The sequence below is a fragment of the Platichthys flesus genome, chromosome 15 (assembly GCF_949316205.1).
Source record: "Platichthys flesus chromosome 15, fPlaFle2.1, whole genome shotgun sequence".
NCBI lineage: Eukaryota > Metazoa > Chordata > Actinopteri > Pleuronectiformes > Pleuronectidae > Platichthys > Platichthys flesus.
This window is the reverse complement of record NC_084959.1, coordinates 8,619,568-8,637,038: the sequence shown is the minus strand read 5'-3', so window position 1 is coordinate 8,637,038 and position 17,471 is coordinate 8,619,568. Positions and strand designations below refer to the sequence as shown.

Sequence of the window (17,471 nt, the reverse complement as noted above, 5' to 3'; positions counted from 1 at the left end):
AGATCCAGATCTTTAATGGGTTCTTTCCTTACCCATGCTCCATCCTTCCACAATTTTGTAGAATTCCACTGCCGACAAACTGGACAACTTGGCATCTGTCATGTGTTGTTGTACTTTGAGGGAAAATAATTAGTTCCACAGTGCATAATGTGAGACAGTGTGAGCTGTGCGATGGCACATCTCTTTTGTTCATGTTGCATGATTATCACTGTGTTTCTGTCTGATTGATTGAATTTGTTCAGTCGCGTACTTGCTGCAGCTTAATAGCATGGATTGGTTTGGTCATTGGATGTTGAAGGCTGGAGCATGTTGAAATCCGGTGTTTTGCTTTGGTTGCTTTCACACAGTCAGACCTCTATCTCATCATACTTGTAGAACTCTGGGGAAAATCTTGTACAAACAATCGGCACGTCAAGACCTCTGGAAGGCTTGAGACAGCCACAGCCGTGACATTGAACTTTATGGCTTGGAGAAAGAGAAAAACATTTCTGCAAAGCAAGGTTTTGACGTTCCTTGACCTAAAAGGGACGGAGCTCTGGCTGCGATGATTGGCGACAGATGATAGGCATGACAACGACACTGCAGTCAGTTTTGTCGAAAGCACTTCAGCTCTGAAATCTTCTTTTCTGTCTTCAGCCCAGGACAGCCACCCTCCGCTGTAACCCAGAAGCCCTCCCCTCTGCCCTTCAGGGAACAAGCCCGTCACCAGACCTCTGTGACCGGTCAGGCCAACCATCCAATTGAGATGAGGCCTAAATCTTCTTCCCAACAAAACGAGCCCCTTCATCCAAGCGCAAACGCAACCGGCAATAACTCTGACTTGAAACACAGCAAGATAAACGTTGACACGCACATCAGCAAGACACATGATGACCCAAGGAAACCCTTAGAATCACTCATGAGTCTTGAAACGAGTGAAGTTAAACACGTGAACCATTCCAAGCGCTTAAGTGAGCATCCCACAGAGAACGAGAGCACACGGATGGACGACCGACACACTTCGACCCCAGATCAGAATGACCCCGTCAAAGCCAAACAGCTCCAGGAGGAGGAGGAGTTCCTGTTAGCCAAACTCCGTCTGCTGACCGGTGGTGACACGTCCCCAGTCGCCGGCGCTCGCATTATGAAACGTCTCGTCCCCGCCCCCGGGGATATCGAGTGTGACGCCACAGAAAACCCCCCTGAACGTATTGATCAGAATCAGATCTCATTTAACCGCAGCTGTGGCGGCTTGCAGGAAATATCTCTAACTGAGACAGAGGAGCCACTGAGAGGGAAGCGTGTGTAAGTCAGCATGAGGCGACAACCGGTGCTGCTTCTTGGAAGGACACTGAGCCTTGTGTGTGATTTGTGTGTGTGACGTGCAGAAATGCAGCTTCAGACTTGCACTTGAGTCAAAAGTGGAAAGATCAATTTTACATTTCCACATTATCTTATTGATCATGTGGAGAACAACTCGGCCTCTGATATATATAATGTCTCACATTGCTGTGAAGTCTGAGACAATAAGATCAGCCTTGTGTCCTCTCTTGGTGTTTGGCGTTTGAAAAACATGGGCGAGGAGTTGCATCATGTGATGTGCAAGATCCGGAGATTTTAGAGCTTAAAACTTCCAAAAGAGGGCGTCAAAGTCAGAATATGTTGTTTTGCTCTTGCGTAAGTTGTGAGTCTTTTGCAAGTCGGCCAGCTTCGTGAAAAATCTACACTTAATATGTTTATGAGACTCGATGAAATTACTGCTAATGCAGCTGTTTCGATCCGAGTGACTTTTGTTCTTTAGTTTTTCTGATTCAAAACGCAATCCGGAAAAAAACATACTAACAAACATTAGACATGAACATAACATAAAAAACTGAAAACAATCATAAATGGCGTGGTTGTTTTCGTGTTTTCAATCCACTGCAGAAAAAAAAAAGAAAAAACGGAAACAAAGAATTGATTGTTTTTCAGCCGAATATTCAAAGACTGAGATACTCCAGTGTATTGGCTTGTTTCTGTTTTTTCCCAACAGCACAAATCATTGTTTGATTATGCTTCAAATTCATATGTACCCATTGTCTTGAATGGTGTATGCTCGCTATCATGCCCGCTAACATCATGTCACAGCTGAGATCTGCCCCCCGATCAGCCATGTCAGCAAAGCTTGCATGTCTCCTGCTCACATCTACATATCGCTGATCCCAAGCTGCTTTGACCAAACTATTTCTATTCATCGCCCATTTTGTCTATATTTGTATGCCTCAGAGACACGTCCAGCACAGACACACACAACCCTCCTGCCCATTACTCTGAGATGCAGACATCTTGGCTTCCTACATTACTAGAAGAGGAAACCGCGGATATCAAAACACCTGATCCAGTTTCAACAGTAAGACAGGAGGCCGATGGGAAGGACGACTCCGCTGAGGTAAATACTCGGAATGCCAAAGGCCTAAAAACTCTTTTATTTTGAAAATCACCGTTAAACGCGCACATGCACACACCTGAGACTGAGCTTGCTTTTTTCAGGAGCTGGTGAACTCCAGCCAGTCGCTGCTGCAGTGGTGTCAGGACATCACCAGCCAGTACCGGGGGGTAAAGGTCACAAACTTCAGCACGTCCTGGAGGAACGGCCTGGCCTTCTGTGCCCTCCTGCATCACTTCCACCCAGACAAAATGTACATCGTTACCAATCTCCTTTAAAGCTGATTGTAGATATTTTTGAATGCATTCCGTATTTTAAAATAATTAAAGGATTGTTGTGAATTCCAGCTCTATAGTTTAAAATTTAAATGCTTGCATTATTTGCTTTTGTCCCGCTAGAGATTTTGACCGGTTAAAGCCACATGACATCAAGCTCAACAACAAAAAGGTGAGGATGAGACATGAATTAGTCAAATATATATTGACTTTTCACAGAAACAATTCCATAATAACTGTTATAAGAGCTTAATATATAAACACTATAGCCTCAGTTATTCAATTTTCGAGTGTTTCGATCATCCTGTCACATGGTCCCTGCTTATAATGATATTTCTCTTCTTGTTTTAAAACATTTAAGTTATCTCTCATTGAAGCTGGTAAAACAATATTGAATCCCTAAGACAGTGTATTTTCCTGTAATCTGAACCACATGGTCTTATACTATTAGGAAGACCGTGTTTGGATGGTTGTCAGCTCTTATCTGCAAGAGTATAGAGTTTTGTCGTTTAAGGACATAAACCTACACAGATTAGATTTCCTTGATAGGGACTTGATTCTCAATATTTTTTAATACAAAGAAAGTGTACATGCTCATTTCGTAGCAGTGCCTGCAGTCCTCCTCTTACGTTGCATAAGATCCTAACAAGCTCCAGACTTTATGCCTCCCTAGAGGCAAAACAGAGGGTAAGAAGTCTGCAGAGCATTGGCTCCAACACTCTGCAGCTCAATAAGCTCATTGTTCTGAGCACAGTGTATTTCTGTTATTGAAAATGGTTCAGACGAGTGACTCAATGTTTTGTCTCTTCTTTAGTCTGAATTGTTCTGTCAGAGGACAATGTTTACTGAGATCTCTGTGAGGTCATCACACTGAAACTATTAAATACAGAGCGACAGGCCCTGGTGGTTTTCAGAGGAGTCATTATTGTAATCTCTATTCTTCGCTGATCATGTGCTTCTTCAGGCGTTTGACGGTTTCGAGGCGCTGGGCATCTCGCGGCTGCTGGAGCCGTCCGACATGGTTCTCCTGGCCGTCCCCGACAGGCTCATAGTGATGACCTACCTCAGCCAGATCCGCTCGCACTTCACCAACCAGGAGCTGAGCGTGCTGCAGATCGAGCACAACAGCAGCCAGTCCAGCTACGGCCTGGCCCCCTCTGGCCCCGTCCCCACCAACGTCGATGCTGCCGCTTTCTGCATGGCCAGACTGAACGAAGGAGTGAGTCTAGAGGAAGGGGGAAGCAGCACACTGGTCGTCCCGCCTCCGAGGACCAAACGACTAGTTAAAGGTATCAACCTGTCATCATTTCTGGCGTCTGTCCTCAAGTCTCATTTCATCTGCTTCAACCTTTTGAACTCTTTAGTGGGTTCATCAAAACAAATTGTACAGGCCTGCAGTACTTTAGATTTAAAGTCTCCAATTAATCCAAGTCCACATCTCTGGAGTGTGGGAGGAGGCCGGAGTGCATGTAGACTGATACAGGGAAAACTTGCTCCACAGAGATAGACCCTGGCTAACCACTGTTCCACCGTGCCGCCCAAGTATGATAGTCATGAAGTGTGAAAACTTCCAATCAGCCTCAAACTATAAGGAATCCTACATTCAAACAATATATTTATACAAAAATGTTGAACTTTTTGATTGTTTTTCACATCTGTTTTAGGTGACGAGTCAATATCCCCTGTCGCACCCCCAAGATCTATCACCAAGACGGTCACATCTGGATTCACTCAGGTGACACTGCTTTGCTGTTTCTGAGTCTTTAACCTCATTATCCAGAATGTAAGGGTTTTAATGTATAATCCTAAGAGGAGAAAGCTGCCATACACCTTTCATTAATGAAAAATCTTTGTTATCCTCAGGATGAAGACACAATGACAAACACGAAGAAAACAGGTGAGTACACAACATGTCAAAGTAATACAACACAAACACCACCTTCTGTCTGCCTCTTCCCTTTTTTTTTTACTCTGTAATCTGTTCTTGTTTGTGCAGAGATGCAAACAGCTGCAGGGACAGAGCCTCCAAAACAAGACGCTGAAACCATGGTCAGTTATGTGAACGCCACGCTTCACGTTCTCCTCTTCTCTCCTTCTTTTCTGTGTCTATGATTCTCAGATCAAATCAAATGAATCCTCAACATTTGTTTCTTCAAATTTATACAAAACTTCTCTAATCTTTTGACCTCTTCTTCTCTTTGTTTTCCCCCTGTCTTCATTTTCCGACTCTCTATTTCCCTTTATCTCCTTTTCCCTTGTTGGGTATGTTCACGTGTGGTTGTGTGGCTGTGTGTGTGTATGTATGATGGGGCTTGTGGTCAGTGTTTGCAGGACACAAGTCAGTATGTGCTGAGTGAGCTGGCAGCGTTGGAGACGGAGCAAAGGCACATCGACAGCAGAGCCGCTGTGGTGGAGCGACGACTTCGGAGCCTCATGGAAACAGGTGAGTCACACACACACACACTGGCATTTCCAACTAGTCAATAACAGAATCTACTCAAGGAGCAGGAGTGAGAACCAAACATACATCCATCCCGTATGTATATCACTTACTTTGAGGGTCACGGGGGGGGGGGGGGGGGGGGACATTAGGTGAGAGGTGGGGTACACCCTGGACAGGTCATCAGTAAGATCTACAGCAACAAACACACACTCACATTCACATCTATAGTCAATTTAGAGTCACCCATAAAATGCAATACAGGACGAGGCCTGGGTACCTGTAAAAAACAAGAACTTAACAGTTTAACACATTAGATCTCAATACATTCTATTTCCTGTCTTTTTCCATTACACAGGAAGTGACCGTGATGAAGAGGAGAGACTGATTCAGGAGTGGTTCATGCTGGTGAACAAGAAGAACGCTCTGATACGCAGACAGGACAACCTGGAGCTACTGTGAGCCCCCTCAGCAGTATACACATGTACATATGTATATATGTCACACGCTTCTGTTTCATTTCCTGATAATTGACTGCATCCACAGGCAAGAGGAGCAGGATCTGGAGCGGAGGTTTGAGCTTCTCAACAGAGAACTGCGGGTCATGATGGCTATAGAAGGTTCGTAACCAGCACTGGAGGAAGAACCACTCAAAACATTAATTTTAGTGAAATTCACAATATCAGAGTGTAAAAGGAAAAGCATCAGTTGGTCGATGCTTGCCCTACACAAACATGCAATATTTTTATGTTGTTGAATGCCACTTCATACATGACAAATCTATATAAGCTTTGAGTTGTTCAACAGTACTCGAAAGATGCATTTTTGAGTTATGCTTGAAGTCATGTAAAATCTGTTATTTTGACCATATGTTTAAGAACAGATGCCGACTCATGACATGTCTGATTATATCAGTCACATTTCAATGTGTTAATCAGGCCTATCTCAACACAAAGGCCTTTTCAGTTGATTGTGAGCTTACTCTCATCTGGTTGCTTCACAGCATGAACACAGAGTATCACACAGAAATCGTCTGACATAAATATCAATCAAAATGTAATACATTTCCCACGACTAAGACCTTGACTGATAAGTTGTGGTGATAATCCATCAATGTGTTGTTGAGTTATTTTGTACAAACACACACTCACATGGGAGAAAAAACAACACCCAGCTTGTTCATCTATATGTTGACACTGGAGAGACTGGATGGAGAATATTTTACAAACTATTGGGTCCTTTCCTTATTGTACATTATCATTATGAACCATTGTGTGAATTGTTGGTATTGGTCCTGCAGAGTGGCAGAAGTCGTCCACTCAGCAGCAGAGGGAGCAGCTGCTCCTCCAGGAGCTGGTGTCTCTGGTCAACCAGCGGGACGAGATCATCAGAGACATCGACGCCAAGGAGAGAGGGTGAGTGTGTGTTGGTGGGGGGTTGTTTGCAGAAGACAAAACAGGAGGATGATGAAAATAAAATAAATAAATATCAATTGTTAAAGTATATTTCCTATTATTTGATTTAGGGCAATGGAGGAGGATGAGCGGCTGGAGCGTGGTCTGGAGATGAGGAGGAGAAAATACAGCAACAAAGACAAATGTGTCCTGCAGTGAGAAGACTTAATGCCTTGATTTTCCCTAAGAGCTTCCAGATTGGGGCTGAAAACGTTTTGTTTATTCAGTTTAACTTTTTTTTTAGCCTGTCTTCTGGTAATGATATTATTTTGATTCTATTCACCTGTTTTTATTTATTTAAATGATGTGCCTTTATTTTAATTGTTGTACATCTGTTGCACACGTGTTGTTTTTGTGTGTTTGTGTGTATATTATGCTGTGTTCATTCAGTATTTAAACACTGGGTTTTCCTGTTATCGTGGCCACAAGATGTTCAAATCAAAACGGAAATGTGCCAAATCCTTCATGATAAACAGTTTACAGTTTCTTATCATAAATGCACATTCAAAAAAAAATCTGTAGAATTTTTGTTAGTAATATCCGTTTCTGTTTTTCCACCTTGAGAAATATCTGCGGACACTCCAATTACATTTCAGATACACACATTGTAAGTGAGAAATCCTGAGCTGGACTCAAACCCACAACGTTGTTTGATGCCAACGTCACATTGTGATAAAGTCTGAAACCATTTCCACTTATTGCCAGAATAGAATCATTCTTTTCATTAGAAGTGAGAGGTTTATAAAGTGTTTCTACACGTTAAAGATGCCTGATGTAGTTTCAAGTTTAGAGTATTTATTTTACACCATGAGTGCCTTGAATAAACCAGTGTGGTTGAACTGCTTTATTCACAGAAACTATCCTGTTCCTTCATTTCTGTGTCGTGTTGACTGCTGTGTGCCTGCTGTTTAGGAGCTGTGCTGATAGAGTGGTACTTAAAGTGGCTTCACATCACCACTGTGTGCCCATCACACTGTATATTTATGTTGATGATGTTGATAATTATGATGAACAATTATAATAAACATTGGTTGGTTGCTCACATCTGTTATGAGTACATTTCTGTCGCAGCCTTACTGTGCATTGGACACAAATATAATACAATCTGGTATAATGTCCCAGCAACAAACACAGACTTAGTGGTGTTGGTATAGAAGCCGAAATATATTTTTATTATGAAATGGAATCCACTCCATGGATCTGTATAAAGTTTGAAGCTGAAAGTTAGTTTATTGCATTATTATATCCGGTTGTCACACTGGTTACTTGAAGTTAAAAATACCAAATAAGTTTTTTTGCTTGACATCTTGGAAGTTATATTTGTAACCTGTATAATGGAGAGTGGGTTCATGAAAGCAGCATGGTTCGCGGTAAGTCGGAAAATAAAACGTTTTCTTTCTAAATGTAGGCTATATTTAATCTTAGGGAACAGTATCAAGCCTTTTCTCTTTGTTCTTTTATTCATATACAGTGTGCGGCCAAAAGGGAATTGCACAACCGTCCCTTTCGTCTCCGTTTTTAGTACGTTAGGTACATTTTTCCTGTGACGTCACTCGTGGCTCCCTGGTGGCTTAGTGGTTAGGATTCAGCCCGGGTTCGATTCCCAGTCAGGGAATAAGAGATGTTTCCCTACTGAACAATAGGCCTGTTCTTACTGATGTGTTTGAATGTCAGCAAGAATTTCGTTGTTCATTGAAACGACCAAAGTAACTTAAGGTGTTTGCCGTAAGGCGTCTTCACCATCCACATGGTGCACTACTTTAACCTTAATAACAATATTCTGTTGCATACTATTAGTAGTAGTAGTAATAAAGTAGTAACATTTAAAAAGAAAATGCACAGAGCTATTTCAATTTGTTCATGTTGATCCACGAGACAATGGATAAAAGATGGAATTGAAAGCCATTTGCTTCAAATGTATTTTCAAAAGAGGACACTGAGGTGCCCTAAATCTTTACACACAACTGTCACAGTGAGGACTGATTACAGCCTGTGTGTGTTTATGTGTGTGTGTGGATACATGTGTCCTTCCAGCAGACACTAATAGAACTAATCCGCTTCCCTCTAATTTGAACTGACAGCCTGGACTAGTCAGTCCACACCATGATGAACCTGAGCTGCTGTTGTTTGCTCACCTGAGGAATCTCCTGATTTCAAAGCCTCACTTTTGTCATGCTGGAACCAGAACATGTTCTCGTGAGGCAGGTCCACACCAAGTGTTGGGTGTGTGTCGTGAGCTGCCTTCTGCTCGCCTGTTTGTATGTCGGAAGTTTGTACGTCTGGAAAAGCAGCCTACCCAGGTACACAATCCTAAACCTGTACCTACACATCATCAGCTGTGTGACAGTGCTGTTGGAGTGGGCTGTGAAACTGCTTTGTGTGTGTGTGTGTGTGTGTGTGTCCGTGTGTCCAGGGATCATCCCACTGTGATAAAGCGTCGCTGTGCCAGTGTGCTGCTGGTGGCTGCCCTGTCACCTGTGGCAGTGAAGGCGTGGGCACACTGGGCTGAAATCAGGGTGAGTACACATGGACGTAAATTCACAGACATGGACGTAAATTCACAGTGAACTGAGTTCTTCCTCATTACATACCAATGATTTGAACTATATAGTGTTGAAGGGATGAGCCCAACAGCATATTTACTAAAACACTGTCGTACAGACACTTTATTCATACCTCCACTCCACTATAATTACCTTTACTCATGATGAGCCAATAGAATATGACATCTTGCTATTTTTGTACCGGGGATTTTGGAGTTTCTTTAAAATAGTTGAACTGGCTCCCCCTCAACCAAACAGAGCAGTGAATTATAAGCTGTGCAATGAGCCAAAGAAACTTAAAATAAAAGTTCAAGATACTTTTCTAGCATTGATTGTGAAACTGTGACGGCATTATGGGAGAGTCCATTTTATTTTCATTCCCCTTATATTATGAACACATGTCCCTGTCTGCAGCCACTCTCCTCCTGCCCACCAGATGTCCTCTGACTTTCCTCCCTGACTCCATCCACCCACCTCACCTGTCTCTCATTCCCGTATCAGCTCAAAGTACAAATACCAGCCATCTTCTCCCAATCATTCCATCTTGAACCCTGTTTGTGTTTCTGCCGGCGTGTTTGCCTGAAAACCTTCATCATCATCATCTCCTCTATAATTCAACTGTTTCCACCTGGCTCCTCTGTGCCTGCATTTTGTTTCTCCATCCCGATGCCTCATGTCAACTGTCAATCAATCAACTTAATGTGTAACATTTCACTCTCACAATCGTCTTTGGCAGAGAACGTTTTTTGAACATTAAAATAACTTAGCATGTTATATACATCAGTGAATATAGAGACCTTTTTGACCACAGAAGTATAAACTGGCAAGGAAGTGTAAACAGACATGTTTATTTCCATTAGAATGCCTGATCTGTATCAAAAGTAGCGTCCTCTATGTGCCTCATTGTCCTTCTGAAGGACACTTCACAGAGGGGATTGAACCCTGAGCACGTCCAGATGAAGAGTCGTGTCCTCATGCTCAGGGGCACGTTAGCTAAACATAAGAAGTTCTGTGAGGCTAAGAGCTCAGTGGCTTAACTTTACAATCACTTTAGGCTAAAAGCTACGTTATTAGAGTTGTGTCCTGCCCTTTCAGGTCAATGTGTCTGTGTGGGAGCTGATGGGCGTTCGAATGGAGGGTTTCATCCCTGCAGTCACACTGCCACTGCTACTGGCCGTGGTAAGTCTCCACTAGTATGTTCAAGCCGTTCAGTCTCCACTTGAACGGCTTGAACATACTTTTTTTTCTTTTGAGGTTGTAAAAAGCATATTCAATGTTAATTGCTCAAATGATCTGCAGTGTATATAGTTCAGGAGGGAACACACACTCAGGAGGGAAAGAGTTGCTTCTGTCACCGCTCACTTATCGAGCAGGAGGCTGAGGGATTTGTCATCTTCTTCAGTGTGGAATTAAAGATCAAACCAATATTTTTCATTTTCAAAATGACTGCAGTCTCCATGCAGTTTCCAAATCTGTTATGACTGTGTGATTAAATGCAGAGCAGGAGTCAGTGAACCATTTTGAAGTCAGTGAAGTGCAATTTGGGGTGTAGTTGGTGGTGGCTGGGCTGGAGGAGGGTTGGGGTTTGAGTTTGAGTTGGACTTAAGAAACGGTGAAGAATAGCAGGTGGTATCAGAGCACAATGAACGGCCAAAGCTTGGAAACAGTAAATCCAACAGGCCAGATCCAAGGAGAACAGGAGTCATGGACGTTGTTGGCACAATCTGAATAGAAGCGTTTGAAACTTGGCCGTGTAACATCAGAAAGAGACAAGGATCTGATGAACTGAGGAGTGGACCTTATTTCATGGCTGGTGTTGCTCAGAGAGAATTGACTTCCAATTCTCAAATGACAACCTCAAACGTCTCCTCTCCAGAGACCTGAAAATCTAGTTTAAGCTCATCACACTTGACTTTTCTTAACCTAAACAGCAAGAGTTCTCAATAAGTCATATTCAGTGCTCTGATGTATTTGCTTTTATTTGTACTGTGTGTGTGCGTGTGTGTGTGTGTGGATGTGTGTGTGTACCACCATTGGCAGGACATTTGGATGTTATGGTGACATTTTAGCTGGTCCTCACAAATTCAAAGGGCTGTTAGAGGGTTAAGAATTGGTTTTAGGGTTAGGGTTAGAATAAGGTAAGGGTTAGGGAATGAATTATGTCAATGAGTGTCCTCACGACTATAGACAGTGCATCTGTGTTGATGGCTTTTCTACCTCTGTGTCCAATTCTAAATTCAGTGGTTAATTCTTTACTGTTGAGGCTATATTACCCCTCAGAGTCTAGAAGTGTTTTGTTTATTGGTGGGTGCCAATTAACATCTAAGCGCACCCACCAAATCTCCTATTACCATATGTGATACATGCGTTAAAATTAGTTGAGCACTTCCACCTCCACCTCTTCCCTATTTGGCCTATTGGAGGATGGCAAACAAAGGAAATGGTAAATAACTGCCATCTGTTTACATCATAGGGGATGTTTCCCATTATGTAGCACCTATGAAGGATCTCTACCTCTTTAACACAAAAGCCATCCATTTGATCACCATATTTATCCATAAAGATTTCCACTCTTTAGTAATCAGAACAAAGAGGAAGAAACTGTAGTAGTGGCACCGGTATCTTGTCTTCAGCTAAACGGACGATCAACTGAGAAGAGAAAAACAAGAAGATTTTTCGGAAACAAGACCCAAAATGGATTCAATAACAAAACTCAATGACTCAATGGTAAGATTGTCTTGTTTATCTTTTTTCATTAATCTTGGCCAGAAAGCGTTTCCCTGTTAGTTATCAATTTCATGAAGAATTTGAATGCAGTTTTTTTGGGTGCAGTTTATCTTTACCCCCAAAAAACTCAATAGATGTGGAGCCCAACACTTTAAAGGAAATGTTTGCCCAAAAATTGTAATTCACTCATTATCTACCCACCTCTATGCCGATGGAGGAGTGGGTGATGTGTTTTAGTCCATAAAACACTTCTATCTTCAGACGTGAAAACACACCCGAAAAAACTCAACATGTCTCCATAGTGCTCCTGTTGTGTCATCCAAGTGTCCACAAGACCTGGCAATCATATTTGACCCGGAAAGAGGTCATTTGCACCTTGTTTTAAAGCATTCATGTCCGCTAATATCTTTTGACGAGGGGCATTCAGGGACCGACAGAAATGCAAACGTCCAATAGCTTTCTGGTGGACTTTTTGGCGTAAAACAAGGTGGAAATGTCCTCGTTTTGCTAATATCTTCAGTTGTATTGGATTAAACAGTTGTAACACTGTTTGCCCCTGAAACTCCAGCATTGTTTTGTGGACTCAAATTCTTCACTCACCACTCAGGGTGAGTAGATAATGAGTGAATTTTCATTTTTTGGTGAATTATCCTTATAATTACACCATGGTTTGCTTTTCATGTGATATGTATGAATAATAATGAGCTCATGTATGTTTCTATCTTCTACAAAGGAATTGATTGAGAGCAAACTGCAGACAGAAGATTCAGGGGTGAGCAAGTTGCACACAGAGGAGTCGATGGAGGTGAAAAGCAGGAAGCAACCCAGAAAAGGAAGGAGGCAAAAGAACATCAAAGAGTTAATAGAGTGCAAAATTCTCAAAGACGATTCAATAGAGAGCAAGCTGCACACAGAGGAATGGTGGGAGAGCAAGCAGCAGAAAGATGATTGGATGAAGAGCAAGCTGCACAAAGATGATTGGATGAAGAGCAAGCTGCACAAAGATGATTGTATGGAGAGCAAGCTGCCCAGCACAGAATTTTGGATGGAGAGCAAGCTGCCCAGCACAGAATTTTGGATGAAGAGCAGGCTGCACAAAGAGGATCGGTGGGAGAGCAAGCTGCCCACAGAGGATTGGATGGAAAGCAAGCTGCCCTCAGAAGATTGGATGGAGAGCAACTCGCCCATAGAAGATTGGATTGAGAACGACTCACCCACAGAAGACTGGATTGAGAGCGACTCACCTGATTTATAATGCAGAGAAATACAACAATCTACTAGGGTTTTTTTTATTTTTTCACATATTTTCACATATTTTCATATTTTTTAAAGAACATGTGCAAGAATGATATCTACAACAAAAAAAAAAATATTTTGCTATAGTCAGCTTCCCTCTTCTATTAGTGCTTTCAACCAACAGTTATTATTTTCTTATGAGCAAATTCGTACTGCATGTCATTTTCTGTGAGGCGAAGTAATTAAGTGAAAAATGATATCGTTCATGTAACTGTGTAGCACTTTGAATAAACATTGACACACCTCTACATTTATGATAGTCTTTGCTCATTTGTTGATGTGCTCTGTTATACACATGAGTTTACACTTCGATCCACCAATGAGAGAGGGATCGTTCACATGTGTCTCTCTCTGAGGTTTCTACATTAATTTGTTTTTGATAGTTTTCCTCTCACTTGTTGAGGGTCAAGGAATTAGGATGTGGCACCTTGTTAAGCCCTATGAGACAAATTGTTATTTGGAAATATAGGCTATACAAATAGCATTTGATAATTTTTTTTGTTTAGTTTGTTTCTTTCCTTTTCTTACCCATTGCTCCTTGAGATTGGATCATTTTTCTGAGGGGAACTAATCCGACTCCAGGAAAAAGGTCATGTTTATATTCCACCTGAACATTTGTGATATTAATAAGATTATATGACAAATAGAGCAGCTGCTTTTTTCCAGGTGATATCATAAGTTTGCTTAAGGCACTGATTTGATGACACTGAGAAGTTATAGATACACCTCAGGAGGTGACAAAGCACAAAGAACACAATAGAACAAAACATGATTTGACTTTTACTCCCTTATTTTCTTGACCTGCCAAAGTTGAGATTAAGTCCTCAAATCAGGTTAAAGAAGGATTAAAGTGGACAGAAATTACGACATCACTGCTGAGCAACTGTGGATCCTGGTTCATTTATGAAATGTAAAAGGCAGTTTTGACACAACAGAGATTCAGTTTCTTCCAACTTTACAGCACAGTTTTACAAGTTCCATTGGATTTATGCATTTGCAGTGCATGAGTGCATACATCTGCCAAGGCCGTAAAAAAACCTAAAATGATTTTCTAGTTCTTATAGATGAAATTACGAAGCCATTTTTACCTCCTGGATCCACATGATCTCAGCCACACATTATCGGAAGTTTTCTCGCTCTTTTGACAGTAGCTGGGAAAATAATACCTCTGCCTCTGCATTTTATGAATTCTTCGCAGACACTGGCTTAATCCCTCCGCCAGGTTTTCTGGAAATCAGTTCAGTATATTTTGCATAATCATGCTGACAAGTAATCCAATAAATAGACACAGGTGGAAACATAACCTTCTTTGTGGCGGTCATAATTATGCGTTGCTGTTTCTTGAGCTGAATCTTTAATCTTTTTAAAGATATTCACTCTTATTGTTATTAACAATTTATTTTATTCCAAACCGTAGGTTTTTTATCTTGGCCCACTGGTTCATTCTGCAATGGACAACCCTGGTGGCTTCACCCTGGAACTGCATTCAGCATTTGGTGAGTTACATAAAGTGATCTCTGACCTTTGATTGAATTGGGGTTGAGGAGTTATACACGTGTACTTGCATGTATTTCAAGTGTGACTAAATTGTCCCAGACGTTCAGTCATGGAGGTCATGTGTGGGAGACGCAGTGTGGCTCAGGGACCAGGTGGTGGCGCCAGTGACGGAGGAGCTGGTGTTCCGGGGGGCCATGCTGCCCATGCTGGTGCCCTGTGCAGGACCCACGGGGGCCATCTTCACAGCACCACTGTTCTTCGGTGTCGGTATGGCAACCAGGATTTCAAACTGTAAACAGTGATCTATTTCTGAATCTTTCACAGAATAAAAACATGAAAGTGGATCTTTTAATTTGAATTACACTTAAGATATGTCAGCGAGTGCTGCAATGAGATTTGTTAACCGACATTCCAACATCATTGCTGTTGTCCTGTCTTATTCTAGCTCATTTGCACCACGTCATAGAGCAACGACGCCTCCACAAAGAGAGTATGAGTGTCATTCTCCTGGTGGCAGGTCAGTCGACTCACAACCCTCTCCTCAAGCAAACCCGACTGAAATGAAGTTGTCCTCAATTGCTTTAACTCTCAAGTCAACTCCACTACCAACTAAATCTATTTATCACACACTGGCTGAAGCAGAGGCACACTGTCCAAAACGACACATTTTGTTTAGCAGAATGCTCAAAGACAAGCAAAATGATAAAAAAACATCTAATTTCCATGGTTGATGCATTATTTTGCAACTGCAAGGATCGACTTTTCCTCCTCTAACGTCACACATGCACCCCAGACTTCTTTACAGCGCTTAGATTATGCAACAGTTCATGCTCAGTTCATGTAACAAACAACCTACTATATATATCCAAGCTATAGGTTTTAACATTTTGCAGAGCAGCATCATAAATGGGTCCAACTGCTCTGTTGCAGGAATGCAGTTCTTGTACACCACTGTGTTCGGTGCCTTCTCTGCCTTTATATTCATGAGAACTGGTGAGACGTGGAGTGAACAGCACGTTTATCTGCTGCTCAGAGAGAACACATCTCATTTCATCTCTTGTCTCTTTCTCTCAAGGTCATGTTGTGGGTGCTGTTGTGTGCCATTCCTTCTGTAACAGTCAGGGCCTGCCTGACATCGGCTCTGCCCTCCGACACCCTCAGCGCTCGGCTCTCCTCTTCTCATATCTGATGGGAGTCCTGCTGTTCGTGGTGCTGCTCTTCCCGCTGACAGACCCCTTCTTCTACGGCACCATTCCCGTCTGCCGCCTGGCTCCTGCCCCCGAGTCCGCGTGCTAGCTTGAAGACACTTTGTTATTTTATCCTGCAGTTCATTTTGTACAAGGTTTTCAAATAAAGATTTGTTTGTATAACGAGTTAAGAAGAAGGGTGAGTGCGTGCGTGTGTGTGTTAGTGTGTGTGTTAGTGTGTGTGTGTGTGTGTGTGTGTGTGTGTGTGTGTAACGATTCTAGCAGTCAGCAGACATTTCCTGCACAGTCGAAAATATTTCCTACTGTATTGAAACTAAACACCAGAACAACTTTGCCTGGCTGAGAGAAAGAAAGAAGGGTGTTCGTGTGTGTGTGTGTGTGTGTGTATCTGTGCGTGTGCGTGCGTGTCTGAGAGAAAAACAGATGAACTGTGAAAGCGAGTGATTGAAAATGGACGGCGGTAGAGGAGACGGCAGTAGACAAAGACACATATGCAGACAGAGAAAGAGAGAGAGAGAGAGAGAGACAAATGGACAGAAACAGGGACACTGTTGCCAAAAAACACAAATACCAAAGAGGAAAGGGAGAGAGCAGCTAATGTCCAGTGAAGGCACATTATGAGGACAAATAAGGCCAGGAAAGTCAGAAAATGGTCACAGCCAGAAGCAACAAGAGCACAGAGAAGAGAAGAGAAGAGAGGAGAAGAGAAGAGAAGAGAAGAGAAGAGAAGAGAAGAGAAGAGAAGAGAAGAGAAGAAGGGGAGGTGATGGGGGTTGGGGGAATTAACGCGTCCCCTCGGAAATCCAGAATGAGAGGAGAGGAGAGAGGTCATCCGGGGTCAATGGAAATTACGAGGGTTCAGAGTGAGGGGTGAGAGGTTGTGTCAGTGAGGATTTATGAAACAGACTGACAAGCTATTCATAAAAGCTTTGTTTACAACTTAAGGCTTTGAGGACAAAGTCAATTCACTTACACACTTCTGCAGATGCTCACAGCCCCAGACTGCAGCATGCATTTCACTCCATTTCAGTGCATTTGATAAGACATGTTCATGTCTGGTCTACATATTCTATTTTGGCGTTTGGCTCTAAACTTGGCTTTGGCTTTCAAGTTGTTGTTCCAAGAAAAATACATCTTCACTTTATATGGCTGGCATGACACATTAATGGTAGAGTTCAACATTTGGGAAATACATTTAGATTATTTGCTTTCTTGCTGTGAATCATATGAGTCGTGAAGATTGATAGCACCCTCATGTTTGTTAAATACGTAGCTTAGCTTAGCATAAATGAAAACAAGGGAAACAGCCTGACTGTTCAAATGGAGCAAATTATGTAAGATTATATATATATATATATATATATATATATATATATATATATATATATATATATTTATTTTGTTCATTTTAGGGCCTGGTCTAAACAGCAGAGTATATGAGAAGTCTCTTCTGTGTTATATGAAATATATTATAATTTAGCCTCTTCATTAGAGGTTTTCCAGTCAAGAAATTCAAAGGGCATATTTGTCAAAATCTGTTTACCCCCTGACACACAGCTACTCCCTGTATTTGTAACTGAAAACTATTGATTAGAAAAGGATTGATTACAGTTGACTGGACTTTAAC

The 17,471-nt window shown here is 42.0% G+C and overlaps 2 protein-coding genes across 11 annotated transcripts in view; both read left to right on the top strand.

Moving 5' to 3' along the window:
• Window positions 1-7,615, top strand: part of LOC133969231 (EH domain-binding protein 1-like protein 1) — a 28,425-nt gene extending 20,810 nt beyond the window's left edge. For 7 of the 9 annotated variants that reach the window (XM_062405573.1, XM_062405568.1, XM_062405567.1 and 4 more), the window contains 13 exons: window positions 637-1,284; window positions 2,245-2,407; window positions 2,509-2,657; window positions 2,803-2,851; window positions 3,644-3,968; window positions 4,344-4,414; window positions 4,543-4,576; window positions 4,676-4,728; window positions 5,002-5,122; window positions 5,478-5,577; window positions 5,666-5,739; window positions 6,420-6,534; window positions 6,645-7,615. In XM_062405573.1, coding sequence (XP_062261557.1) covers window positions 637-1,284; window positions 2,245-2,407; window positions 2,509-2,657; window positions 2,803-2,851; window positions 3,644-3,968; window positions 4,344-4,414; window positions 4,543-4,576; window positions 4,676-4,728; window positions 5,002-5,122; window positions 5,478-5,577; window positions 5,666-5,739; window positions 6,420-6,534; window positions 6,645-6,732 — 1,990 coding nt within the window. In that variant the 3' untranslated portion in view covers window positions 6,733-7,615. The remainder of the gene's footprint in view (window positions 1-636; window positions 1,285-2,244; window positions 2,408-2,508; window positions 2,658-2,802; window positions 2,852-3,643; window positions 3,969-4,343; window positions 4,415-4,542; window positions 4,577-4,675; window positions 4,729-5,001; window positions 5,123-5,477; window positions 5,578-5,665; window positions 5,740-6,419; window positions 6,535-6,644) is intronic. The other 2 variants (XM_062405565.1, XM_062405569.1) reach the window with 2 other exon arrangements.
• Window positions 7,616-8,682: 1,067 nt separating this feature from the next.
• Window positions 8,683-15,983, top strand: LOC133969761 (CAAX prenyl protease 2-like). 2 transcript variants are annotated; one of them, XM_062406450.1, is made up of 8 exons: window positions 8,683-8,873; window positions 8,987-9,089; window positions 10,212-10,295; window positions 14,557-14,635; window positions 14,736-14,903; window positions 15,082-15,153; window positions 15,567-15,629; window positions 15,712-15,983. In XM_062406450.1, exons 1-8 carry the CDS (start codon window positions 8,746-8,748, stop codon window positions 15,930-15,932), a joined length of 918 nt encoding a protein of 305 aa, XP_062262434.1. In that variant the 5' UTR covers window positions 8,683-8,745; the 3' UTR covers window positions 15,933-15,983. The 2 variants fall into 2 exon arrangements, with proteins under 2 accessions (XP_062262434.1, XP_062262435.1); XM_062406451.1 differs by lacking the exon at window positions 15,567-15,629.
• The last annotated feature ends 1,488 nt before the right edge of the window (window positions 15,984-17,471 follow it).

Excerpts from the sequence above, each read along its gene's own strand:
- LOC133969761 (XM_062406450.1), top strand. The coding sequence starts at position 8,746 with ATGCTGGAACCAGAACATGTTCTCGTGAGGCAGGTCCACACCAAGTGT. Across the intron at positions 8,874-8,986 it reads TGGAAAAGCAGCCTACCCAG|GGATCATCCCACTGTGATAA; the intron begins GTACACAATCCT and ends CCGTGTGTCCAG. Across the intron at positions 15,154-15,566 it reads TGTCATTCTCCTGGTGGCAG|GAATGCAGTTCTTGTACACC; the intron begins GTCAGTCGACTC and ends GCTCTGTTGCAG.